Source organism: Malania oleifera, chromosome 4 (genome assembly GCF_029873635.1).
Source record: "Malania oleifera isolate guangnan ecotype guangnan chromosome 4, ASM2987363v1, whole genome shotgun sequence".
NCBI classification, from domain to species: Eukaryota; Viridiplantae; Streptophyta; class Magnoliopsida; order Santalales; family Ximeniaceae; genus Malania; species Malania oleifera.
Window position 1 is genome coordinate 123,207,665 of NC_080420.1, and position 26,657 is coordinate 123,234,321.

Consider the following 26,657-nt stretch of genomic DNA (forward strand, 5'->3'; position numbering starts at 1 on the left):
GGATCTAAGAACCCGACAGATATGTTGACTAAGGGTGTCACTATTGAGAAGCTGAAGCTGTGTGCAGCTTCAGTTGACTTTCTAACTTAGGATAGGAGGATGAGTTATAAGGATAAGAGATTGTTCTTTTGGAGGATTGCGGTTGATGTTGGTGATTGAATTAGTCTCCAAGTGGGAGATTTGTTGGGTTTTATGGAGTCTAATTGTGTTTGATCCGGATAATGATCCGGCTTGAAATAATGTTACGTGATTTTTTAATGGGAGATTTTTTACTAAAGCTTAATCCATGGGTGGAAAAAATTTTAGAACCTGTTTTGTAGTCCATTGTGAATTCTACGCGTAGAATATATATAGAAATAATTGTTTTTTGGTGATTAGTATTTTTTTTATGCAGTTTTAGAGAGAGAGAGAGAGAGAGAGAGAGAGAGAGAGGAAAACTGTACGACCGCACTCTGTATTTTTTCCCGATAATAGTGAAATTCCTGCAACTTTGTGAACGTATGTAAAATTACTGAATCACGTAAATATTGTGTTGTGCGTGTAATTATTTTTGCTTCTATTTTTCTTTATTTTTATTTGAAACGAGTGTTTTGGGAATGGAAATTGCGTGCTAATTCCCCTACATTAAATTATTGCTACTTGCTGGTGGACATTGTTGAAAGTCAAAAAAAGACGACAAGCAAAGGCGCTCACTTCAAGCCTGAAACTGAGATAGAAGAACAGGTAAAAACAAGATTGAAACCTCGCAAGGAGCAGAAAGAGATGAATATTTCCATTCCATGGGACTACTGTTCAAACTTGGACAGCTACAGCCGCAGCTTTACACGTTTTGGTTTGGTTTACTGAGTAAAACACTGCTTTCAATCCTTCTTCTAACCTATATATGCTCTGCTGATGTCTCCATTTCTCTCCATCTCCATCACCTTATCTCTCTCCCATTTTCTCCCCCAGTATCAACATCTGCATCACATATAATTACCTGAATTTCCTCTTGTTCTAGCTCTTTCATCCTTTGTTGTTTCTTTTTCTTTGCCCATTTCAATCAATGATGAGTTGCTGTGATTGTAGAGTAGTGAAAATGACAAACTCATTCTTTTGCTTGGTTTTAATCGTGGATGTAATTGCAATGGCATCCCTCTCATCAGCATCCCTCCTAGTCGGTTTCTACCGATCCACATGCCCCTCCGCAGAGGCCATTGTGAGGAAATCTGTGAACAAAGCTGTGTCAAGAAATCCTGGACTCGCCGCCGGCCTCATCCGAATGCATTTCCATGATTGCTTTGTCAGGGTACGTCCATTTGCTCTATCTTCATAATCATAGATATATAACTATATAGTATGCAAGAGTTCAGTGCCTGCAAGTTTCATTTGTTACCCAAAAACCAAAAAGATTATTCGCTATTATGTGCTATGCTATCGGCAGCTATCGCTACTAAACCCATGAAGTTACTAATGAGTGTGATTGATTGGACTTTGTTAAAACAGGGCTGTGATGCATCTGTCCTACTTGACTCAACACCTGGGAGTCCATCAGAGAAAGAGCATCCTGCTAATGATCCGAGCTTGCGAGGCTTCGAAGTGATCGACGAAGCAAAATCCGAACTTGAAGCTCAATGCCCACAAACAGTCTCATGCGCAGACATTTTAGCCTTCGCTGCTCGCGATAGCTCCCTAAAAGTTGGAGGAATCAACTATGCAGTGCCTGCAGGACGCCGGGACGGGAGGCTATCCCTCAAGGATGAGCCTACTCAACATCTCCCCCCTCCTTCCTTCGACGCCAAACAACTGGAAGAAAATTTTGCACGAAAAGGACTAAGTCTCGACGAAATGGTGACACTCTCCGGGGCGCATTCCATTGGAGTTTCCCACTGTTCTTCCTTCTCGAACCGCCTCTACTCCTTCAACGCCACCCATCCACAAGACCCTTCAATGGATACCAAATTTGCTGCAGACTTAAGAGCCAAGTGCCCTCCAAATTCTGGACCTGGCAGTGATGATCCGATCGTGAATCTCGATGTTCTTACACCGAACAGGCTGGATAATAAGTACTACGTGGATTTGGTTAACCGCCGGGGACTATTAACATCTGACCAGACACTTATGAGCAGCCCTTCAACTGCAGGGATGGTGAGGAACAATGCAAGGCAAGGTGGGGCTTGGGCTAGAAAGTTTGCTGCAGCAATGGTGCACATGGGTTCCATAGAGATTCTCACAGGAACTCAGGGTGAGATCAGGAGGAACTGCAGGGTTGTGAACTAGTGCTAGCTCATTTCTATTACACAGTGAATTTCAGTATTTTTGTTGCATTAATTGTTTCATTTTTGATTTATGATTCGAGTGTAAAAGTCATCTCAATTGTAAGTTCTCAAGTTGATTAATTTCATCAGTTCAGTTAAAAATATTAATTGCATTCCTAATTTGAACTTGTCCTCATCAACATGAACAAACTGGTTCTCTGTTCATCTGTTGTCTGCAGTATGTGATTTGGTTTGTGAAACAATTGAAAAAACTGAAAAGAATAGGTATCTCTTTTCAGAAATATAATTATTATTACCAGTTTAACAAAAGAAAATGACAAGCATAGCCCACAGAAAGCCAGAAAATGAAATAAAAGAACAGGTGAAGTTAAGATTAATGAAGCCAAGCAGCCATGCAATTAATAAGGATCAAAAGCCCTAGGGCAATGTTTCAAGTGGCAGGTGCGGGCTTGGGATGGGCCACTTGGTTTAAGTCACCGGTTTGATTCCTGTCCGAGTGAGCAAATCTTGTATTTACCCCTATGCAGTGAGAGGGGCGTTGTTGCATCGGCGTGGGAATAGTTTGAGTACCCTGTGTTGCCACCATAGTGTTGTGCTAGGCACCCTACTTGTGCCAAACATCTACTAGAACTATTACTATTGAATATATAAGAAATTAAAACAATGCAGAAACTAATAAAAAAACAATAAAAAGAACAAGACAAGAAATTTACGAAGTTCGGTATAGAATTACCTACGTCCTCGGGCGCCGAAAATCAATCCACTACTTCTTGATAAAATACAACTTTGAGGTGTGTTTTACAAATGAAGAGTTGAGCTTTTTATATAACTTCAACCTCAAGTCTAAAAAACACTTCTCTCCAATATGGGACAAATAATATAAAAAATTCAAAACAACCTTTTACACTAATGTGGAAGTATTCTACCAATGTGAAACAAAAAACAACAAATCTCCACCTTGACGACAAATTCAACAAAGTTTTTAGTCACCAACATTTTCTGGAGTTCCACATCGGCGCCTTCCAAAAATATTTAGATTTGCAGGATATTGATCAAGTCCAAACAATGTTTGAACTTGATTGTTGTCACAATTTTGGTCAACACATCTGCAGGATTTTCAGTTGTAGCAATCTTCTAAAGAAGTATCTTGCCTCCATCAATAATATCCCGCATAAAATGAAACCGAACGTCGATATGCTTCGTTCGTGCATGGTAGACTTGGTTCTTTGCCAAATGAATAGCACTTTGGCTATCACAGAACACAACAATGTGCTTCTGAACAACTCCCAAATTTTCAAGTAAACCCTACAACCAAATAGCTTCCTTAACAGCCTCTGAAGCTGCCATGTACTCTACTTCTGTTGTAGACAAAGCAATGGTAAACTGTAAGATAGACCTCCAACTCACTGGACCATTAGCAAATGTAAAAATATATCCAGTAGTTGATCGACGTTTATCCAAATCACCTGCAAAATTTGAATCCACATATCCAACAATAGGTTGATCAATAGTATTATTTTTCTCAAATACTGTACCAATATCAATCGTATTCATAATATATCTCAAAATCCATTTCACAGCTTGCCAATGTCCTTTAGCCGGATCATGCATATACCTGCTCACCATACTAACAGCTTGTGAAATATCAGGTTTAGTACAAACCATTGCATACATTGGACTACCAACAGCACTTGCATAAGGAACCTGTGACATATACTTACATTCCTCATCTGATTTAGGAGATAAAGCAGCACAAAATTTGAAATGAGGAGCAAGAGGAGTGCTTACTGGTTTTGACTGCTCAGACATGCCAAAACTTTGTACTACCTTCTTCAAATACAGTTTCTAAGACAAACTAACTCTTCCTCTCATTCGGTCTCTGTGAATCTCCATGCCAAGTATCTTCTTTGCTTCACCAAGATCTTTCATCTCAAACTCTTGATTTAACTGACTTTTCAACTTGTTGATTTCTTCCCTATTCTTTGAAGCTATCAACATATCATCAACATACAAGAGTAAATATATAAAAGATCCATTTTGTAGTCTGCGAAAATAAACACAATGATCATGTTTATTTCTAATGTACTTCTGACCCATCATAAACTGATGAAATCGTTTGTACCACTGTCTTGAAGACTGTTTTAAACCATACAACGATTTACCCAGTTTACATACCCAATTTTCTTTTCCAGCAACCTGAAATCCATCTAGCTGAGTCATATAGATTTTCTCTTCCAAATCACCATGTAAAAATGTAGTTTTTACATCGAGTTGAACTAGTTCAAGATCAAATTATGCTACCAAAGCCAACAAAATTCAAATGGAAGAATGTTTAACAACTAGAGAAAATACCTCATTATAATCAATGCCTTCCTTCTATGCGTAGCCCTTAGCTACCAATCTAACTTTGAATCGAACATTATTTGCATCTGGAAATTCTTCTTTCTTTACATAAACCCATTTACAACCAATTGCTTTCTTATCCTTGGGCAGCTGAGCTAGCTCCCAAGTCTATGAAGAGATTGCATTTCTTCATCCATTGCTTTTTTCTACTTGTCTGATTTAGAGTTCCTCATTGCTTATTTGAAAGTGTAAGGAACATTATTATCTACAACTGGAAGTGCATAGGCCACCATATCAGTATACCGAGCAGGTTTTCGAATTTCTCGTCTTGGCCTTTAAGAAACAATTGATTCTTGTTGCTATGAAGATTCTCGAATTGAAATCTCCTCTTCTTGAACATTATTCCCCACTGTAACTGGAGTGTTGCCTTGTGTAGTCTCATTTCTCACTAGGTTTCCCAAAATTGTCTCAACCTCCACCTGTTGTTGAGTACCACTGGTCTTCTCTTCAACTTGTGACTCCTTGCGTATTGTTTTTTTCATCATCGCAAGTTCATCAAAAGTTACATCTCTACTTAAAATCATTTTTTTCGTCTCTAGACACCAAAGACGGTATCCTTTGACTCCTGCGCTTATCCCTAAGAATATTACTTTCTTGGCTCTTGGATCCAACTTAAATTCTTTAACATGATAATAAGCCATAGTACCAAATACATGTAAAGAATCATAATCACTAGCAGGCTTTCTAGATCATACCTCATAAGGTGTTTTTCCTCCTATTGCAGATGATGGTAGACGATTGATGAGATGCCACGCATACCTAACAGCCTCAGCCCAAAACCTTTTGTCTAACCCAACATTAGACAACATACATCGAACTTTCTCCAGCAAAGTTCGATTCATGAGCTCTGCCACCCCATTCTGCTGTGGTGTATTTCGAACTATGAAGTGTCGAGCAATACCTTCATCCTGACATACCTTCATAAATGGATATCGTGTATTCACCACCATTATCTGATCTGAGTTGTTTAATCTTTTGCCAATTTGAGTTTCAACTAATTTTTTCCACTTAAGGAAAATATTACACATTTCATTTTTATGCTTCATAGAATACACCCAAACTTTTTTAGAAAAATCATCAACAAAAGTAACAAAATAATGTATACCACCCAATGAAGCCGTTTTTGTGGGCCCTCATACATCTGTATGGATGTAGTCTAAAATACCTTCAGTCTGGTGGATTGCTGTGCCAAATTTCACTCTAATTTGTTTTCCCAGAATGCAATGCTCACAAAATTCAAGTTTGCACGCCTTTACACCTTTTAACAAACCTCGCTTAGCTAATTATTGTAAAGATTTTTCTCCTGCATGTGCTAATCGCATATGCCATAACTTGGTTGTATCTGAACCTGCATATTTCTCAGAAACAACAGCTGTTGTGCCAATAACTGTACTACCTTGTAAATAATACAAGTTATTTTCCCTTATTCCTTTCGTCACCACCAGTGCACCTGATTTAATCCTTAAGGTTCCATCTTTCAAAGTGATAATGAACCCTTTAGATTCTAAGGCACCCAATGAAATCAGATTCTTCTTTAGGCTTGGAACATACCTAACATCAGTCAAGGTCTTAATAGTTCCATCTTGACATTTCAACTGTATTGATCCTATTCTAATTGTTTTACAGGTATTATCATTTCCCATAAAAACAACCCCACCATCTAATTCTTCAAAATTAGAAAATCATTCCCTATTGGGACACATGTGATAGGAACAACCAGAATCCAAAATCTTACCAAAATAATGTGATGAAGATGTTCCAATAAGAGAAAAATATGATTCACTTCCATCATCATTGGCTATATTGGCATTAGAATGTGCTTTGCCCTTATTCTTCTGCTGTAATTTAGGTCAATCTTTCTTCCAATGGCCTCTCTCACGACAAAAGGCGCATTCATCTTTAGTAAGTCTCCCACGAGATTTACTCCTCCTATGAGATTTACTCTTCCTTCCAAGCATATGACTCTAAGAACATCCCCTTATTGTTAGTGCTTTTGCTGTTTCCTTATGGGCCCTCTGATCCTTCTTTCTGCATTCAGTACTAATCAATGCAGTACAAACAGCAACATAAGTAACTTTATCTTTCCCATACAATAAAGTGGTGGTCAAATGTTCATACTCATCAAGGAGAGAATTCAGTAACAATATGGCTTTATCCTCATCTTTCACCTTTTCATCCAAATTTAACAAATCGATCAAAATTTTATTGAAAGCATTTATGTGGTCATTAATCGAAATACCTGGTTGATACTGGAAGCGAAACAATTTCTTTTTCAAATAGAGCCGATTTTCCAGACTCTTTGTCATAGATGTATCTTTCAATGTCTTCCACAATTTCTTTGCAGATGTCTCCCTCATAACACAATATTTCTGATTTTTGGCGAGACACAGATGAATCGTACCACATGTCTAACGATTAATCTTTTCCCAATCTCTGTCACCCATATCTACCAGTTTATCATCCAAAGTAATATCTAGTTCTTGTTGATACAAGATGTTCATCACCTCACATTGCCACATACCAAAATTATTGGTACCATCAAATTTCTCCACCTCAAACCGAGCATTAGCTATCGTCTTCGATGACGATGTCGAAGCCGAAGGGGTTGGAGTTCGTGTGGACAGAGTTTCTTCTACTGCTGCACTAGTTTCTGGCATCTTCTATATATTCAATAGCAACCAACAAAGCAAAAGGCTTAGGATGAATAGTACGTACTAACTGTGTCTACTCTGTTTTATCCTATGAAATTTCACTTTGATCAGGCCGACTTCCAAGGAGCGACTGAGCCGCAATGGTCTCTGAGCACTCGCTTAGACAAGGTCTTTCTTAGGCATCAAACGTGGAATCAAGGATCCTAACAGAGGAACACCTCCGTATCAACACTATTCAACCTAGCTCTGATACCAATTGTTGTGTCGGGCACCCCACTTGTGCCAAACACCAATACTACAACTATTGTTATTGAATATGTAAGAAATTAAAGCAATGCAGAAACTAATAATAAAGCAAAAAAAAGAACAAGACAAGAAATTTACGAGGTTCGGTATAGAATTACCTATGTCCTCGGGCGCCAATGATCAATCCACTACTTCTTGACAAAGTACAACTTTGAGGTGTGTTTTACAAATGAAGAGTTGAGCTCTTTATATAACTTCAACCTCAAATCTAAAAAACACTTCTCTCCAATGTGGGACAAATAATATAAAAAATTCAAAACAACATTTTACACTAATGTGGAAGTATTCTACCAATGTGAGACAAAAAACAACACATAGTGTGTCAGAGTGTGCCCGGTCAATGGGAGTGTCAACGGGATGACCCGAGGGAAGCCATGACACTTGAAGTAATTAAAAAAAAAAAAAGGATCAAAAGAATATGGCTATTCCCATGGGACTACTATTCAAATTTGGACAGCTATTAGCCTATTGCTGCATGCAACTTCAATTAACTCACTTCAGTTTTTGGTCTGGGATCGTTTGATTTGGCGGAATAACTATTTCTTGAAACAAGATGTAATATCGTGTTTTCGTGAGACTACTTTTCAAATTTGGACAGCTACCACTACAAGTAGCTTCAATTAATGTGCTTTAATATATTAAATAAAAAAGAAATATATATTTTCATGATAAAATTTGGAAACTGTTATTTCTTATTTATTCACATTATTATTTACTTTATAATAACAACTTAATTTTTTCTATAACTAGTTATAATTAATTTGTTATAACTATTTTATTCCTATTATCTCCATTTCACTTAAGTTTGAATGACCTTAATTTCCCCGTTCGTGCCTAATATTTGCTCTCTTGAGTTATTGTGAACTCTAAAATAAAGGCTAATTTGGTTATATACGGATCTAATTTGAACTTTGAGAAGTCTATTTAGGGATCGTTTAGAACTTGAAAAATATTGAGAAAATGAAAGGAAAATAAAAAATTTCATTTTTTCATATTTTGTTATAAAAAAAATTAGAATATATATATATATACACACACACACTAAATCAATGAACAAAATTTTTAATTTTACATATCTTTAATATTTAATTTTATTTAATTTTTAGTCATATTAGAATAAATTTTTATTTTTAATGGTATTTTATATCAAGAGAAAATATAGTGGAAAATGAATTTCCCTTTTATCTTCATTTTCTTTCTTTTTCCTAAGTAAAATCCTGGTCCAAATTAGCCCTTAAGGTTCCGAACTTGCTTTTATTAATTAAATCTTATTATGGTCTCTATAGATAGTACTATCAATTAATTCAGTACCTCGAAATTTGTTAAAAAAGCTTATGATTATAAATCTTTTAAATTGTGATTATGTACTTGCACAATTTGGTTTTAAACCAAAATTCTTATGTTAAATTAAAAGCCCATCTAGGGGCACATGAAATATAAAAAAAAAAAAAAAATTGAACCAAATTATTAAATCAAACTAAATCGAACACAAAATCAGTTTTTTATTATTATTATTATTATTTTGGTTTTAGTTCAGAATTATTAATTTTTTTTTATTAGCAGTTCAGTTTTGGTTTAACTCGTGAAATAATTGTGGTTAATCGAACCGAACCGATATATTATAAATATATAAAAATATAAATTATGTAATTATGTATTATATAATATTTTAATAATTATTATATTCTATAAATATTTTTTTAATAACAATTTAAAACTTGTACTGGTTATTTTTATTCTATTTTTTAGAAGTAAAACTTGAATTATGAATTTTATTTATTTTCAATTCATGATGTTTTTAAGTTTATGTAGATGCTAATTTAAAATTTATAAATTTAAGACTTCCTTTTAATAAATGAATTTTAATATTTAAGTTTTGAAATTTACAAGTTGATTATAATGAAAGAAAAATGTCAATTTGTTGTGACTAAAAAGATTTTAAATTAAATTCAATGGTTTGGTTTAGTTAATTATTGGATATTAACATAAAAATTTATTAACTGAATTTTGATTAGTTGTTTAAAACAATTCAGTTATGAGTTGCATTTTTTAGCAAATTAAAATTTTGCTTTGGTTACTATTTGAAAGTAATGGTTCGATTAATCGAATCATGTCTAATCCTGCCACCGTGTTTTTGAAAAAAATCAATTCTTTACAAAATTGATAGCAAGAATTGAAAAATATTTTCCCAAATAAATTTTCAAAAGAAAAATCATAACAGTTTTTCTCAAGTAATTTTTTGTAGCACTTTTTTACGACATTACGTAGGGAAATATCCTATAAACCAAAAATAAAAAATAAAAAAGAAGGGCGTGGGGAGGGGAAACCTCAAAACGACGTCACCCTGCGTCTTCCTGGCAAGCTTGTTTCCCCAGCAAATGGCCCTTTCCAAAATGGCACGCTCGTGAATCGTCAGATCATTGCCCCGTTTTTCTATCCGACCAGTCACTCGATCCCACCCCGGGAAAATCTATGATTGGACGCCGGGTAAAAGGACGCTCAGATTGAGGAGATTGATTTCTCGGCCATCGCTTGTTTCCCCAGCCAGAATCGAAGACGCAGAGAATTCAAATTTGTAAGAGTAGAAAACTTTTCCTCTTTTCATGTTTTCCATTTTCTCTTTTGATTTTCTCTGAAATGTTGTTTTTTCTGTAGTGATCGAAACGTCCTGATCGATTCATTTCTCAGGTGATCAACGAAGCGTGACCTCGGGTAATCTGTCCTCGTAGTTTTTGGGATTGACATTACTTTACTTGTTACTGAAGAAACTTGATGAGCTGTTTCTTGCTAATTTTTGGTAATTGCATGGCTGATTTTGTACATTTGTACGCTTATTTTTGCTGTTTTAGGTTCTAACAATCACTACTTTTAGCACTCTTGAAAGCTATTTGCTAAGTGGTCTCTAGTTTTTTGGTTTAGCACATGCTGAATTGGGAATTGGGATCCCTTAGGTCAAATAATTCATTTCCTTCAACTCTTTAAGGATAATGTTCTTACTTTCACTTGCAGAAGAAAACAAAAATCTTGTTCTGATTAGCATGTTCTTACTCAATTAAATCACTGATTTTGGATTCTTGTGCTTAAAAGGATGTTTGTTCATAGCCTTTAGTATTTATTATTGTAATTTTATTTTCTGGTGTGAGAAGCTTAGCAAAAAATAGCACATTTCCTTCATAATGGGTGTAGTTGGAGAGAATATGCAGTGGACACTTAGCATTAAGATTTTGTTCTTTGTTTCTGCCTATTTTCAGTTATGATCATAGTTGTTCGAGTCTTATGGTAAACGAGACAACAGACAGAAAATCTCAACTGATAATAACATTGCACACACAACTCTGCCATCCCCACCCCACCCCCCATGAGGAAAACATGTCACACATACGAAGGCACATAGAGTTTGCATATGTTTACTTTTTTTAACTAAAATTTCAAACTAGATGTTCTAGATGGTGAGGAGGAAGTTTAGAGACAGTTTCTCAAAATGGAATGTAATTTGAGCATGTGTACACGCGCTCATGCACACCCATACATATCATTTGACTCTAGTTTGAGGTTTTGCCTTTTAAACAAATTTTTATAAACTAGGCGTTTTAGATAATGATATGGGAATTTCGAAAATCTTTCTTAGTATGGTAGATAATTTGGGGTTTTTGTTTATGATAAGGTTAATTGGCAACTAGATTTTATTTTCTTTCTTCTTTCATACAATAGACTTACTTCTGTCTGTTTATATAAGAGCAAGCAGCTGACATCTTCAAGCTCAGTTCTTTCATTTATGTTTTCTAACCCAATCTGCATTGTCTTACCTCTTTGAGCTGTTTTTCTCTTTCTTTTAAAAAATAAGGTTGATAGTTCAATCTTAGCCGAGAGAACAGGATAGCCGTAATGGATGATACCTGCGCTGTTTGTGCTGAGACACTTGAGTGGGTTTCATATGGAACATGTGGCCATCGTGAGGTCTGCTCCACTTGTGTGGCTCGTCTCCGTTTTATCTGTGAGGATCATCGCTGCTGCCTCTGCAAATCTGAATCCAATATCATCTTTGTTACTAAGGTTAGTGTTTTTCCAAGTTTGCATTGTTATTTGTTATGTCCTGCAGAAACTAGTAAGTTTGGTGGATGCCTTTTGTTCTATGAACTGCTTGTTACTTCCTTACTGGATTCCATAACTGTTGTTTTGTAGTCGAAGTTGTTTCCTATTAATGTGTCCTAGTGTTTTAAAAAGCGAAGGCGTAAGGCGAGGCGTAAGCCTTAAGGCGTTGAGGCATAAGCATTTTGGGACTGTATTTTATTAAAAAATTAATAAATAAAATCAATTTATATATAGTAAAAAAATGAGAAAAAATTTAAAATAATAAAGAAAAAATAATAATTTTTAAATATCATATTGGCCAAAACATTACAAATGGTTCCCATTAATTTTTAAATTTAAAAATTAAAAGCTTAGGCGCCTTTTAAAACATGGGTTTTTACTGTAAAAGAGGAGCCCAAATGTTTTACATTAAGCCCAAAATCTTGAAATCTAGGGCAAAATAGCTCCCAGCTCTATTCGACAGCTTCGATGTTCCCTTCGAGCACTCTCGTCTCCCTTTGGCTCTCCTCTACTCTAGTCGAGAGAGGAGAAGAAGCTTTGTCGAGATAGGAATCGTCGCTGGAGAAATCGTCGAGAAAGGAGGAGGTTGGAGGCTTCGAAGAGAGAGCTGAGGCTATCGTCGAGGAGAAGACTCGTTGGAGGCTTCGTCGAGGGAGCAGAACAGAGGAAGCTTCGTGGGAGAGAGGGAGAATAGGGTTTTCGATGCGTTCTGGGTTTTGCCCTGTTTAATTTATGTTATAAACTAGAATCCCAAAAGGTGTACGCATTGGCATTTGAGGCGTGAAAATGTGAGACTTTATGCCTGAGGCGTACGCCATTTAGGAATTATGCATTTCCACTAACGCCTTATGGCGTTTTAGGCCCAAAACGCATCAAGAGGCGTGCCTCAAGAATGCCTTTTAAAACACTGATGTGTCCAAAGATTGATTTTGCATGAGGTCTAGCCACAGTTTGTGTGGTTTCTATGGAAGTGTTGGAGGAATTAGAAGATACAATTAGATATTATATATTCATTATTTTAGGGTTTGTTTGGTACCGTTTATGTTGTGTGTTTTTTGTACAATAAAGATATTTATTATGACTGAGCATTTGTTTTATGTTGCTAGTTTTCTATTCCTGTTATTGGTTTTTTATGGTTTTTCATTGCTATAACAATCCATTGTTTGAATGCTTTAAAATGCAAAATTAATTTTTGTGAATTAATTCATTCATTTATACATAATTTTTAATTGAAATTAAAATAAAATTACTATGTGAATTGAAATTAAAATGAAAATATCCATAAATTTTTTAATAATTTGTAAAATTAATAAGTTGTTTTAAAAAATATTTTTTTGCCTTTTTTAAAATTTTATGTACGATAGGATGGTTCTTGTAGCATTAAAAATTGAGTTTTAAAATATAATAACTAAGTAAAATAATTATAAGAATTTTTTTTTTGTTATAATATTTTAAATTTTTAATTTTTAATTTTTAATTTTTATTATTGAAATCATGGTTTTAAATTTTTTATTTAATTTAAGGACATAAATGAACATTTGTTCGGTCAAGCTTTTAACTTGTATTAGTTTTACAAATATTAAGGTTGTTGGTGTTTAATATTTAGTTTTTGTTTTGGTTTTCATTTTCATAATTTTTCACAGTCACCCCATTGACCCTTTAGGTTTGGAAAATCGACACCTGTTGAGCTTATCAATAAGTGCTCAACTGAAAAAAGTAATAAGTTTGATTAGTGATGATCTAAATAAGTTTTGAAAGTTATAAACGTTGCATGGCTGTATTTAAAAAGTAAATAAATACTGATTATTAGTACTTATAAAATAAGTAGTATCTAGCTACTCACACATTTGTAATAACTAATGAGTTTTCAATTAAGTGTGGTACACTCACAAACACATTCAAATAAATATGTTAAAATTATTAGAGGTTAAACCAAAATTATTTTAATTTATAAATCTAGTGATAATAATACATTACTAATTTGATACAAACAACAAACAACAACCATAAAAAACCAAGCCTTTAGTCCAACTAGGTCAGGTCGGATAATATCATAATATTATTAATTTGGTACAGCATATGAAAATTACAAAAAGACAACAACAATAAGAAGAAGCCTTAAAGTCTCACTAGGTGGGGTTGGTCACATGAATCCTTTTCCACCAATTTATCTGATCGAAAGCATTTTCCTCTGCTAGAAGAGCTTTTACATCCTTCCTCATCACCTCATTCCAGATCATTTTAGTCGTACCCCTATCCTTTTCATGTCAAAAACATAACTAACTCACTTGTCATCATAGATGCGCTACTAGGTCTGCACTTCGAATGTTCAAACCATCTAAGTCACCTCTCCCTTATCTTGTGTTCAACCAGTTCTATGCCTAGATTATGTGTTTATGCTCGTTTCTTATTTTATTTTTTATGTTATACGACTCATCCACCTTAACATTTGCAAGGTATTAAAATCTACAAATGCTATTAATTTCTTGATTATCAAGTTTAATTTTTTCTCCACTACTCCTCCTTATGTTGCTGAAATTATATTTCATATATTCTTTCCTATTCCCACTTATCCTAAAACCTTTAAACTTTAAAGCAGTTCTCTAAAGTTCTGATATAATTGGCGTGATCCCAAGAGGGGAGATGAATTGGAGATTTAAAATTTCTTCCTTGGTTCAATTCAAATCACAAACAATATTTCTCAACCTAGGGTCTTTCTAAGTAGTCTCGAATCTCCCAATTGATCAAGTATGCAAATATTCAAAACATATATGGCATTCTTAATAAATTAAATATTTGCATACATCCATCACTTCATATCCCATTCAAATATAATTGTGTATGTAAAGTGATTAAGTTATGTGTGCAGACATTCACATGTAGAGCATATCTTATTTAAAATAAATGTGTGCATTCAAATAATTATATCCATGGATGAACAAGCATACACATACTAAATTTAAAATGCAGTAATTAAATGACATAGAGAGAGAAAGCGAGAGACACGATTTTTTTATCGAGGTTCGGCCAAACCAGGCTACATCCCCACCTTGGGCATACCCCTCAAGGATTCCACTATCCCTGCTCACTTACAGGTGGAGCAGAAACTGTTTACAACCTCCTCTCCTTACTGGGTGAGGAATACCCCAGGTCACATTATAGGGCTAACCCCAACCTACACACCTTTCCTTACGAGGTGAGGAATACCCTAACTCAATTACCGGGTTGAACCTAACTGGTCTCCCTTATGGGGCGGAGACTCTCCAGTTCAATTCCAGGGCTGAACCGAACCGGTCTCTCTTATAGGACAGAGACTCCCCAATTCAATTTACGGGCTGAACCCAACCGGCACATAAAACATTTTTGTACATATAAAAATGCTTCTAAATACAAGCAGAGATGTACAACATTAAAGCTTTAATGCATTGTCATATGATATAAAAAATAGCTCAGAGAGTAAGGGTGTATTTTTCAAAATTATTTTGCAATCTTTGAAGAAGATGTATATGATAAAATACTTCAATGATTTAACCTTAAGTAAATATTTCTCCCAAAAATAATTTGTCAATAAAAATAGTAGGAGAACCTAGGGTGTTTGCTTTCAAAGAAATTTTTGCACAAAAAGGAATGTATGATCTTTGATTAAAAGATGGAGTAAGTAATAAAGCATTTCAAAGATTCGAATATGATAAATATGTTCTCCAATAAAAATCTTGCAATAAAAATGTTTGGAGAAGTTAGAATTTAAGCTCAAAAATATTTTTGTAATGAATGCTATTTGAGCATTTGAATCTTGCAATAGAGGTACAAAGATTCAAAGGCTATGAAGAGTTTCCCCACCAAATATTTATCAAAGAAATAATATGGAAAGAATTCTATACCTACTCTTAAAAATGATTTTCAAACCAAAAGTTCAAGAGAGAGTAAGTGCTTTTGATAAACAAAATGCCCAAACAAAATACTTTCTTGTAAAATAAATTTTCAAAAAATTAATGAAAGAGAGTTGGAGTATAAAAGATTTAACCCCAAAATGATTTTTGAAATAAAAGTGTATGTGGGGAAACTTTGATTAAGTAAAAAATTTGAGAGAAAAATTTGTTAATCAAAGTTGCTAATTAAACAAATGAAAGGGTATTTATAGTTTTTCTAAAAAATATGACCGTTGGGGACACGCTTGTCATTTTCAAAAATGTTTAATTAAAATTAAAACGTGATTAGGGCTGAAAAATTAACCCAACCCAAGAGTTTTGGCCGACTATCCTTTAGCGTCGGTCGACCGTACACACACAACCATTTTGAAATTTAAAACAGATTCGGTTGGCTGTGGGAGGCAACCGATTGGTTGACCAAGGCGATTTGCCAAACTTTTGTAGGTTCGGTCGGCTGATGGCATTTTGGCATAAGAGATCGGTCGGTTGGGGCATGTAGAAAGGCCAAGTTTTAAAGTCGATTGACTGTGGAAGCAGTGTTCAAAAATGGTCGGTCAACCGAGCCGAGTCAAACATTTGATTTCTGGCTAGTCGGTTGACTTAGGCACTTTGAACGTGCATGGGTTGGTTGACTGAGGTCAGTAAGGATCCTAGGTTTGGCCTTGTTTTTGACCCTAAAGTTATTTTAAACCTTTTGTATGATTTTACTTTTTATGAAAAAGGTTTTCTATGGATGGTTGAGTCCCTTAAGATCAGTCTATGGTCCTATTTGAGCATTCAACCATATCATGCAGATGCATGCATTATTACAGACCAATTGATAAAAATTAAATGCAATTACAAATGAAAATATTTGTCTTCTTCTTCTTCTTCTTCTTTTGCTCTTCTGTTCTTCATGGAATGTGCCAGATGGTGTATTCTTTAAGTCTTCTGGCTTCCATCATCAATCCCTTTATGTGTGTGTTGAATTATAACTTATTCAAGCACTTAAAAATACACATAAGAAACTTGTGCTTTGTCAGCATCAAAACAGGGATCAGACTCAAAAAATTAATAAGTTCTAACTTAGATTTCACTCTTAAAACTTTTAAGATTGCTAACATACAACAAAAACAACAACAACAAGCCTTAAGTCCCAAAAGGTAGGATCTGCTACATGATTCCTTTTCCGCCAATTCAACTGATCGAGAGTGTTTTGCTCTATTAGATTAAGGACTGTTAAATCCTTTCTCACTATCTCATTTCAAGCTATTTTAGGCCTACCCCTACCCCTTTTCATGCTAGAAATAATAACTAACTCACTCCTCCTCATAGATGCTCTACTAGGCCTATGTTTCAATTGCCTAAACCATCTAAATCAACCCTCTCCTATCTTGTATTCAAATGGTGCTATGCTTAAATTATTGCACATATGCTCCTTTCTTATTTTTTCTTCAATGTTACGCCCCTCATTCACATTAACATTCATATTTCAACAACTTTTTCTTTTTGTACATGTTGTTTCTTAGTAGCCTAACATTCTAAACCATAAAATATAGTCGGCCTTATGGTCGAATTATAAAAATTTCCTCTTGATTTTAAGATTATTCTACAACCACACAACATGCTTGACGCACTCCTCGATTTTACCCAACTAGTTCTAATTTTATGTATTACATCTTCTTCAATTACCTCTTACGCTTGCATAATATATCCAAGATATCAATATCTTTTGGTACTATTAATTTCTTGATTATCAAGTTTAATCTTCTTTCCACTACTACTGCTTACTTTATTGAATTACATTTCATATATTATGTTTTATTCTTACTTATTATAAAATCTTTACTCTAATGAGGTTCTCCAAAGTTCTAACTTAGATTCTACTCTACTCCTACTATCATCAATCAGCATAATATCATTTGCAAACAACATACACCAAGAGATATTATTTTGGATATTCCTAGTGAGTTTATCCATCACTAAAGTAAAAAAATAAGGACTCAAAATAAAACCTTGATGTACGCCTATTGTGATTGAAAAATATAAATTATATTTTAAAATTACTAAAATATTTATCTATAAATTTTTTAATTATATATTTTATTATTGAATTTTTATTTGTAATAATATATTAAAATTTTATAGTTATTAAATAGTAATTTTTAAATTTCAATATATATAATTTTAATATTTATATAAATTTATATATTTAATATAATAAATATTATAGATCAATATTTTTACTAAAGTAATCTATATAATTTAATAATATAGGAATTATTATAGACAAAAACTTAAAAGATAGCGTTGTGGATGTCACTAGAGTAAGGGATAGAATTATAAAAATCAAGATGGTATTAGGACAAGAGATAATAAATATCATTAGTGTTTATGCTCCTCAAGTTGGCTTAGCAGAAAATCTTAAGAGACAATTTTGGGAAGATATGGATGGTATTATACAAGGCATACCAGGGACTAAGAAAATATTTATAGGAGGAGATATGAATGGACACGTTGGAAGAGATAATAAAAATTATGAGAGGATATGTAGAGGATATGGATATGGAGACAAAAATGAGTCTGGGGAGATGATTTTAGACTTTGCTATGTTATATGATTTTAGTATAATGAATACTTACTTTAAGAAGAGAGAAGAACATTTAATAACCTTTAAAAGTGGACAAAATAGAAGTCAAATAGTTTTTTTTTTTTAACTAGGAGGATAGATCGTTTATCATGCAAGGATTGTAAAGTTATTCTAGGTGAAAGCCTAACCACACAACATAGAGTCTTAGTGTTAGATATATGTATTAAAAAATGAAAGAAAAAGGATAAAATGAACCAGTGTAGGAGAACTAGATGGTGAAACCTAAAAAGAGAAAATATAATAAAATTTAAAGATAAAATGATCAAAGATGGGGATTGGACCTTAGAGGATGGGATAGATACAAATACTCTTTGGAATAGATTAGCTAGCTCTATTAAAAAGATAGTAAAAGAGATTTTAGGTGAATCAAGGAGAAGATTCTCGAATAGCAAAGAAAGTTGGTGGTGGGATAAACATGTACAAAAAATCATAAAGACAAAAAGAATTTGGTATAAAACGTGGCAAAAAACTTTGAAAAATATAAGGAGGCAAGAAAAGATGCAAAAAGGATCGTTAATGAAGCTAAATATAGATCATTTAATAGTTTGTATGATAGATTAGGTACAAAAGAAGTGGAAAGAGATATATTTAAACTTGCTAAAATTAGAGAAAGGAAGAGCAAGGACTTAGGAAATGTAAAATGTATAAAAAGTGAGGATGATATTGTCTTGGTTAAGGACGAAGATATTAAAGAAAGACGGCGAAATTACTTTAGTAAGTTGTTTAACAAAAACCAAATAGAAGACTTAAAGTTAGAATTGTCAAATGAGGAAAAGACTAAAAATATAAGATTTATTCACAAAATTAGAGTTAACGAAATTAAGTTTGCACTAAAAAAGATGAAAAATGGGAAAGCTATGGGACCAGATAACATCCCAATTGAAGTTTGAAAATGCTTGGATGATAACGGAATTATATGGTTAACTAATTTATTTAATACAATTGTAAAAACTAAGAAAATGTCAGATGAATGGAGGAAAAGCACTTTAATACCTATATACAAAAATAAAGGAGATATTCAAAATTGTAATAACTATCGTGGAATTAAACTTATGAGTCATACGATGAAACTATGAAAAACAGTAGTTGAAAAAAGATTGAGGTTAAAAACGAAGATCTCGGAAAATCAATTTGATTTTATGCCTGGGAGATCTACCACATAAGCTATTTATCTTTTAAGAAGATTAATGGAAAAGTTTAGGGAAAAGAAGAGGGATTTGCATATGATATTTATTGACCTTGAGAAAGCATATGATAGAATACCTAGAGAAGTTCTATGGTGGGTTTAAGAAAAAAATAGTGTATGTTGTAGGTATACCGATGTCATTAAGGATATGTATGATGGAGTAATGACTAGTGTAAGGACTATAGATAGAGAAACTAGAGAATTTCTAATTACCATAGTTGTACATCAAGGATCTGCTTTGAGTCCTTATCTTTTTGTTTTAATGATGGACCAATTGACTAAGAGTATTCAAAAGGAGGTTCCATGGTGTATGTTGTTTTCAGATGATATTGTATTAATTGATGAAACTAGGGACGGAGTAGAGGCTAAGTTAGAGTTATGGAGAGAAGCTTTGGAATCTAAAGGCTTTAGGATAAGTAGAAATAAGAAAGAATATATGAAATATAATTTTTGTAATGATAGGAGAAATATTGGAGACAAAGTTAAACTTGATGATGAAGAAATAAAAAGCACTTGTAGATTTGAATACCTTGGATCTATTATGCAAGCTGAAGAAGAAATTGAAGATGATGTAATGCATAGAGTTAAAGCAGGTTGGGTAAAATTGAGAAGTGCTTCTAGTGTGCTATGTGATCGTAGAATACCCTTAAAATTGAAAGGGAAGTTTTATAGGACAGCTACAAGACCAACTATGCTATATGGATCATGTTGGGTGACGAAGAAATATAATATCCAAAAAGTAAAAGTTGCTGAGATGAGAATGCTTAGATGGATGAGTGGTGTAACATTGAAAGATAAATTTAGGAATGAACATATTCGTGGTAAGTTAGGTATAGCTCCTATAGAAGATAAGATAAGAGAGGGACGACTCAAATGATATGGACACTTGCAACGTAGGCTTAGTGCACCTGTGAGAAAGGTGACTTAGTTACTGTGGGGGGCAGTAGAAGGGGTATGGGTAGACCTAAAATAACTTGGGAGAAGATAATGAGTAAAGATTTAATATCCTTGAATCTATCAAAAGAAATGGTCCTTGATCCCATAAATTGGCTGAAAAGAATTCATATAGCCGACCCCACTTAGTGGGACTAAGGCTTGGTTTTGTTGTTGTTGTTTAGGAATCAAGGCAACTAAATCATAAAATATATGAATTGTATTAAAAAGGTTAATATATTATGAAGGCTAATTAGCTATTAAAAATCAATAATAATAATTTATTACAAAATTTCAATTTTGCCAAATTAATCTTTTTTTTGCCAAAATTACTAGCTTTCCACCATGCAGTAACATTAGCACTCCTAAAGCCATCCTCCTGTACTGTTTATAGAAATCAACTAGAAATAAGAAGTTTTTTTTTCTTTTTTTTAATTGTTATTTTTTTATTACTCGACATGCATTTTCTAATGTGCTAAGCAACACTTATTGTGCACAAACACTTATTTAAGGGATAAGTGCTGAAAGCACTTTTTATTTAGGTACTGCCAAATGGGGGTTAAGTTTCTTCTGTTTGCCTCCATTTCCAAAGCAGCCTAATGGGCTTGGGCACACCAAGTAAAGATTGCTTCTGTATCGATGGATTGTCTGTCCTCTTGTGAACAATGCATGTAAACCTTATTGACTTTTGAGAGCTACTTTCATTTACTTGCCAGGTTATTGCTGCACTTGGATCAATAGTGTTGATATACTGCTGATGGTCATAATGATGTGCTTTGTTGTTCCTGGCCTTTTCTCCAGGCTTTAGGAGACTACACAAGGACGATTAAGGACTTCTCAGCATTCCCAGCTGATCCAAAAGAGGGTCGAGTTGGGTCATACTGGTATCATGAAGACACACAAGCATATTTTGATGATTTGGATCACTACAAGATGATCAAGGCGATGTGTAGGCTTTCATGCTGTGTCTGTGACAGGATGGATGAACAAGGAAATGAAGGGTCAAAGAGAAAGGGGAGGTTTAGAAGCATTGAGCAGCTGAAGGGTCATTTGTTCCATCAACATAGGCTATTCATGTGTAGTCTGTGCCTGGAAGGCAGGAAGGTGATATCTGATTATAGTATTATACTACTATATACAACATCTATAAATTTGTAGCCTTTTTTTTTTTTGTTTGTTTAGATATCGTTGTGGGCTATTCAATTATAATGTGAAAGTTGAACTCATTTTCCTTATTTTACAGCTAACCCTTTAATTCTCCTTTTTCCATTTCTTTTTTAGGGCATTATCAAACACCTGTTTGATTTATACATTTTTTAAAAAATTTCTTCTTTCATTCTAGCAACATCTTGATGTTTGCAGGGTGATCCATTGATTTATCTGACTTTATTTTGAAATGTGAACCAGATATTTGTGTGTGAGCAAAAATTATATACCCGAACTCAGTTGAATCAACATATAAAAACAGGTGACTCAGAGGTTGATGGCAGTGAGAGTGAAAGAGGTGGTTTTGCTGGGCATCCTATGTGTGAATTTTGTCGAAATCCTTTTTATGGGGATAATGAGCTATATATGCATATGTCTACTGAACATTACACTTGCCATATATGCCAAAGGTGTGATTTTGTTGACTGGGTGTTTGTTTTTGTAATGAAGTTGAAGGAAACTTATGCTTACTTTCATCCAATTTACCTTGTTCAATGCAGGCAACACCCAGGACACTACGAATATTATAAGAATTATGATGACCTAGAGGCCAGTTATCTCTTTTTTATTTCATATTAATAACAGTGCTTTTGTGGCAAGTTTCTCTATAAAAATTTGTTAAACTATTGACACTGGTGTCATATGTCACAGATACATTTTCGGGGAGGGCATTTCTTATGTGAAGATGAGTGCTGCCTTGCTAAAAAGTTTGTTGTTTTTGCAACTGAATCTGAAATGAAGGTGAAAGCTTAGTTGTGCACTGGTGCTAAAAAATAACTGTGGTGTCCAGTATACTTTCTCACGTTTTATCTCCTGTTACTGTTTAGTTTTTCAACAAACCCAATCTTTTATTTCGAATATCTGCAGAGGCACAATACCATGGAACATGGAGGGCGCATGTCTCGATCCAGGCGCAATGCCGCTCTTCAGGTATGTATGGATCTTTATAATTCTTTGTTATGTCATCTGGGTTCCTTCATTCCCTGCACAATTATCTTTGCATTTTATTCTGCACTGTTGGACATTTTGGCTCTATATTGCTGCGATACTTCCATGGTACATTCTTTTTTTGCTTCTTCTATCTCTTTTCACCATAATATCATGCCCTAATTTCTTTTTTCATTGTCTAGATACCAACAAGTTTCCAATTTCGACGAAGGAATGAGCGAGATCTCAATGGAAGAGAACGTGATTTTTTTTCTGATTCAACCAATGATCAACTTTATTTGGCCATTCAATCTAGTCTGGAAACTGCTAATGCAGATGCATTCAATGATACTGTTTCTAGTGCCCAAGCAATTTCTAATCTCAGAGGAACTAGGGAAGTTGATTCCATTCTACAATCATTTGAATCACTAGCTTGCATGGATTCAGAGCTGTCTTCAAGGTCCACTCAGGGTATGAGGCAAAACTCCCAGAACACACCATTGGAAATATCCTCTTTTCCTCCACTTCCTTCAGCTCCAAGCAACAGTAAACGGAAGACCAAAAAGAAAAAGGTGCTGGGTAGGAATGCAATGGCCGCCTGCCCTCATCCCCAAAGTAATGGAACCATAAATGGTTTCAATTCATCTCAGGCTTGGCCACTTGTGAGACATCAGCCTATGTCATCAGGTAGCGTTTCTTCACATTCAAGGCCAATATCAAATTCTGGACCTGCATTGTCATCCAGTTCTGTCAGTTCTTCCTTGGGTAAGCCTGCTACAGTTAATGGACTTGTGCATTGTAGTTATGCAAGCCCTGCCCAAGCGACTCAAGCATCAGTTAATGGACTTGCGTCGTCTATTTCTGCAAGTTCATCTAAGAATTCAAGCAGCAGAAGTAAGGTTCAGCATTCAAATTTGGCTCCAAACCTTGCAGATGGAGGATCTTTTCACTCTTCTACATCTGATTTTCCCCCAGTTTCTGCCGCACAAACAAAAAATCAATTGCCCATGAGCACCCAACCGTTGCTAAAGGCAGAAGATGTTCATGTTGCCAACAAGTCTCTGACCAAAAGAATCCATGCTGCCTTAGAATTCGACAAGGATAAATACTCAGCTTTCAAAATAATATCGGTAGAATATCGTCAAGGTCTGATTGGAACTGGGGAATATCTTGCATATGTGCATCAGTTTGGTCTGTCACATCTTATTCTTGAGCTAGCTAAGCTGTGTCCTGATGTTCAAAAGCAAAAAGAGCTTCTCGAGGCTTACAATGCCAATTTGGGCAATGGTCCTTGTGATGGTAGTGTGGGAAATGATAGTGTTAAGCTAAAAAGCAAAAAAAGTTCCAAAAAAGGTAAGGAGAAGTGTGAAGAGAATGGGACCAGTGACCTGAGAGTTACTTTAGCAGATAGCATTATAAACACTGTGAGAAGGTTCCAGTCAAGTAATATGCCTTCTGAAAAAGTAGAGGTCTTATCAAAAGATGGGTATCGTTCTGCCAAAGGCAAAGGTAAGATTTTAGTTTCAGATGAACCGGCTGTCCCAGATTCTGCGATTCAGCCATTAACAGAGTCAAGGAGCGTAACTGATTCAGAGTCAGCTGATGGTTGTTTGAAGAAAAATTTAGGAATTGGAGGAGCAGGGCATAAGCAACGGAAAAAGACCTCAAAATTTCATAGAAACCGTCTAGGTGATGGTTCACCAGGAGCTACTTTAGATGTCAACAATGTCATCCCTGCTCCGGCTGAAGAAAAATCAGCAGAAATAACAAGTTCTTATGATAGGCTGCCAGTTTCTTTGAACGGGCGTCCAGTTCATGGAGCTTGGAGGAACCAGGGAGGCCAACGGCTTGTGGCAATTACACTGAGAAAGTGATAAATTCGACAAAACGAATTATCAGTTTTCTCAAATGTTGGTTGGGAGGCTGTTGTTTGTAATTACAGAAGTGCAATGCTTCTTATACAGTTTCTGCTGCTTACAATATATATATATATATATATATATATAGAGAGAGAGAGAGAGAGAGAGGTGACCATAGGGTTCTAAGTTATGATTGGTGTTTGGATTTTGGGGTCTGGATTTTTGCTTTTGTTTGGTTTTGGCCATATGGCAACTGGCAAGTATGGTTACCCCCTTTTTCCAATGTCAATACAACATCAACTGCATTGCTAGGTGAAATTTGGAACAGAGATGAGCTTTTGTTTTTTTGTTTTGTTTGATTATGTTTGTTTATTGTGTGTTATACTTTTAATGAAAGGAAAGAAATGGAAGGAACTGTTTGTATTTTGTTTTGTTTGACCCTGTTAGTATATAGCTCTAGGTTTTTTGTTTTTCAAGTCTCCCGTAGGAACTTGGAAAATATTAAGAATTAAAAAAAAAAAAATTTACATTTGCATGTTTGAAGATTGAAAAACAATAATTTTGTTTTACATATTATGAACTTTAGATTTTTCTTAATTTTTAATTATATGAGAACAAATTCTCATTATTAATATTATTTATACATAGAACTTCTTTTTGTTGGTTTAAGTTTTTCATAATAGCGGTGTACAAAAACTTAAAAGGCTTGATCAATAAGTTCTTGAAGTAGCACAAACTCAACCTAGATGTTGCTCCTAAATGTCTAGATTTACAAAACATAGAGAAGAAAACATTAGAGGCCTTTAAGGAATATACATAAAAGTGGAAAGGTTAGCAACCGAAGTAGACACTCCTTTATTAGAGGAAGATCCAATAGACGTTTTTTGTTGCCTTATAGGGCTAATTTTGCAAGCGTTGTACAAGTAAGTGAGAAAATTGAAAAGGATTTGTTGTAGAAACCCAAACCAAAAAATAAAGGAAATAAGTAAGAAAAGAAGAAAGAAAAATTTAAATGGGCAAAGTAATAGGACTCGTCGATGAATCCTCTATTTTTGTCGACGAGTGACCTTCTGTGTCTCATCGACGAAGTTCAAGCGTCGTCGACGAAGAAATCCCGAAAGTCATGAAATTTCAGGCTTAAAGTTCGTCGACGAACCCTTTCTTTCGTCAATGAACGTCCTTCTACAACTCATCGACAAAGGCTCCATTTCGTCGATGAAGTCGGCCGAGTCAACGACCTATAAATAGATTTTGAATTACTTTTCGATTAAGAAAACCAAAATATCTCTCTCTCTCTCTCTCTAAACCATGCACCCCACCCCTTCTCTCTTCGATTTCTCGTCATTCGTCGCCCGAATCGACGATCGAAAGTCACCACGAGAATCAAAGGGTAATTCTCTACGAATTCACCGGAACGGAATCGTGTTTTGGGATTTTCCAGACATCACTCCAAATTTGAGGTAAGAGTAGAAATGGGCTATTTGTCTAACATTTAACTTATTAAATGGAATGTATGTGTTTAGGGATGTTTAATGAATGTGTTTGAGTTGTTTGAATTGGGGAAATGTGTTTTCAGGGTTGTGGAACCCATGTTGCGTGGGTTGGGCTTTAGGAGTGGCGTAGGATCTCTCTTAGTAAACAGGTAAGGGGATTAAGTTAAGTCGGGATTTTACTAAAGTTGAATCGATTAAACTACTATATATATATATATATATATATATATATATATATGATTTCAAGGGATATTTCCAAAATTGACTGTTTAAAGTGGACTTTATAAATTTATGAGATATGATATGGTATTTTGGATAAAACGAACGGTGGAAAATTGGGTTTTATCTTACGAACTTCAAACTGTGTTTTCTTAGTTGTTTAAATGGCTATATTCAAATATTGAAATTGTGTGGTAGGTGAATAATCGATATGGGTTATGGTATAACTGAATTTGGGTATGGTTGTGAAATATTGAATTGTTTGTAAAAATACTGGAACTGCCTTTGTGAAATATTGGGTTGTACTTAATGACTGTGAGCCGGGTTTTATTTAACGACCGAGGGTCGGGTTGTACTTAATGGTTGTGAGCTGGGTTTTATTTAACTGTCGAGGGTCGGGTTGTACTTAACGGCTGTGAGCCAGGTTTTATTTAAGGGCCAAGGGCTGGGTTTTGACAACCTGCTTAATTTCCCCATAAATTATTATTTATTTATTTTTTCCAAAATATAATAAAATCAATATCACAATCTTGGCAGATCATAATCCACCGGACCTGTAGGTACCA

The 26,657-nt window shown here is 34.6% G+C and overlaps 2 protein-coding genes across 6 annotated transcripts; both read left to right on the forward strand.

Moving 5' to 3' along the window:
* Window positions 1-912: 912 nt before the first annotated feature.
* LOC131154392 (peroxidase 5-like) lies at window positions 913-2,401 on the forward strand. The gene is made up of 2 exons (XM_058107122.1): window positions 913-1,288; window positions 1,486-2,401. Exons 1-2 carry the CDS (start codon window positions 1,046-1,048, stop codon window positions 2,257-2,259), a joined length of 1,017 nt encoding a protein of 338 aa, XP_057963105.1. The 5' UTR covers window positions 913-1,045; the 3' UTR covers window positions 2,260-2,401.
* Window positions 2,402-9,926: 7,525 nt separating this feature from the next.
* LOC131154393 (uncharacterized) lies at window positions 9,927-24,802 on the forward strand. Of its 5 annotated transcripts, none has more exons than XM_058107126.1 (9): window positions 9,927-10,193; window positions 10,274-10,330; window positions 11,463-11,671; window positions 21,189-21,491; window positions 21,795-22,003; window positions 22,094-22,142; window positions 22,245-22,334; window positions 22,461-22,523; window positions 22,724-24,802. In XM_058107126.1, the coding sequence occupies exons 3-9, from the start codon at window positions 11,504-11,506 to the stop codon at window positions 24,392-24,394; spliced, it is 2,553 nt and encodes an 850-aa protein (XP_057963109.1). In that variant the 5' UTR covers window positions 9,927-10,193; window positions 10,274-10,330; window positions 11,463-11,503; the 3' UTR covers window positions 24,395-24,802. The 5 variants fall into 5 exon arrangements, with proteins under 5 accessions (XP_057963109.1, XP_057963106.1, XP_057963110.1 ...); XM_058107123.1 differs by having other exon boundaries at window positions 9,973-10,193; window positions 10,274-10,415; XM_058107127.1 differs by having other exon boundaries at window positions 9,973-10,193; window positions 11,463-11,675; window positions 21,196-21,491.
* Window positions 24,803-26,657: the final 1,855 nt, after the last annotated feature.

What these genes read in the sequence shown, in the direction of transcription:
- LOC131154392 (XM_058107122.1), top strand. Translation starts at nt 1,046, where the DNA reads ATGATGAGTTGCTGTGATTGTAGAGTAGTGAAAATGACAAACTCATTC. An exon ending in TCCATGATTGCTTTGTCAGG is followed by an intron (nt 1,289 to 1,485) that starts GTACGTCCATTT and finishes TTGTTAAAACAG; the next exon opens with GGCTGTGATGCATCTGTCCT.
- LOC131154393 (XM_058107126.1), top strand. Translation starts at nt 11,504, where the DNA reads ATGGATGATACCTGCGCTGTTTGTGCTGAGACACTTGAGTGGGTTTCA. An exon ending in AGAATTATGATGACCTAGAG is followed by an intron (nt 22,143 to 22,244) that starts GCCAGTTATCTC and finishes CATATGTCACAG; the next exon opens with ATACATTTTCGGGGAGGGCA. An exon ending in CAACTGAATCTGAAATGAAG is followed by an intron (nt 22,335 to 22,460) that starts GTGAAAGCTTAG and finishes GAATATCTGCAG; the next exon opens with AGGCACAATACCATGGAACA.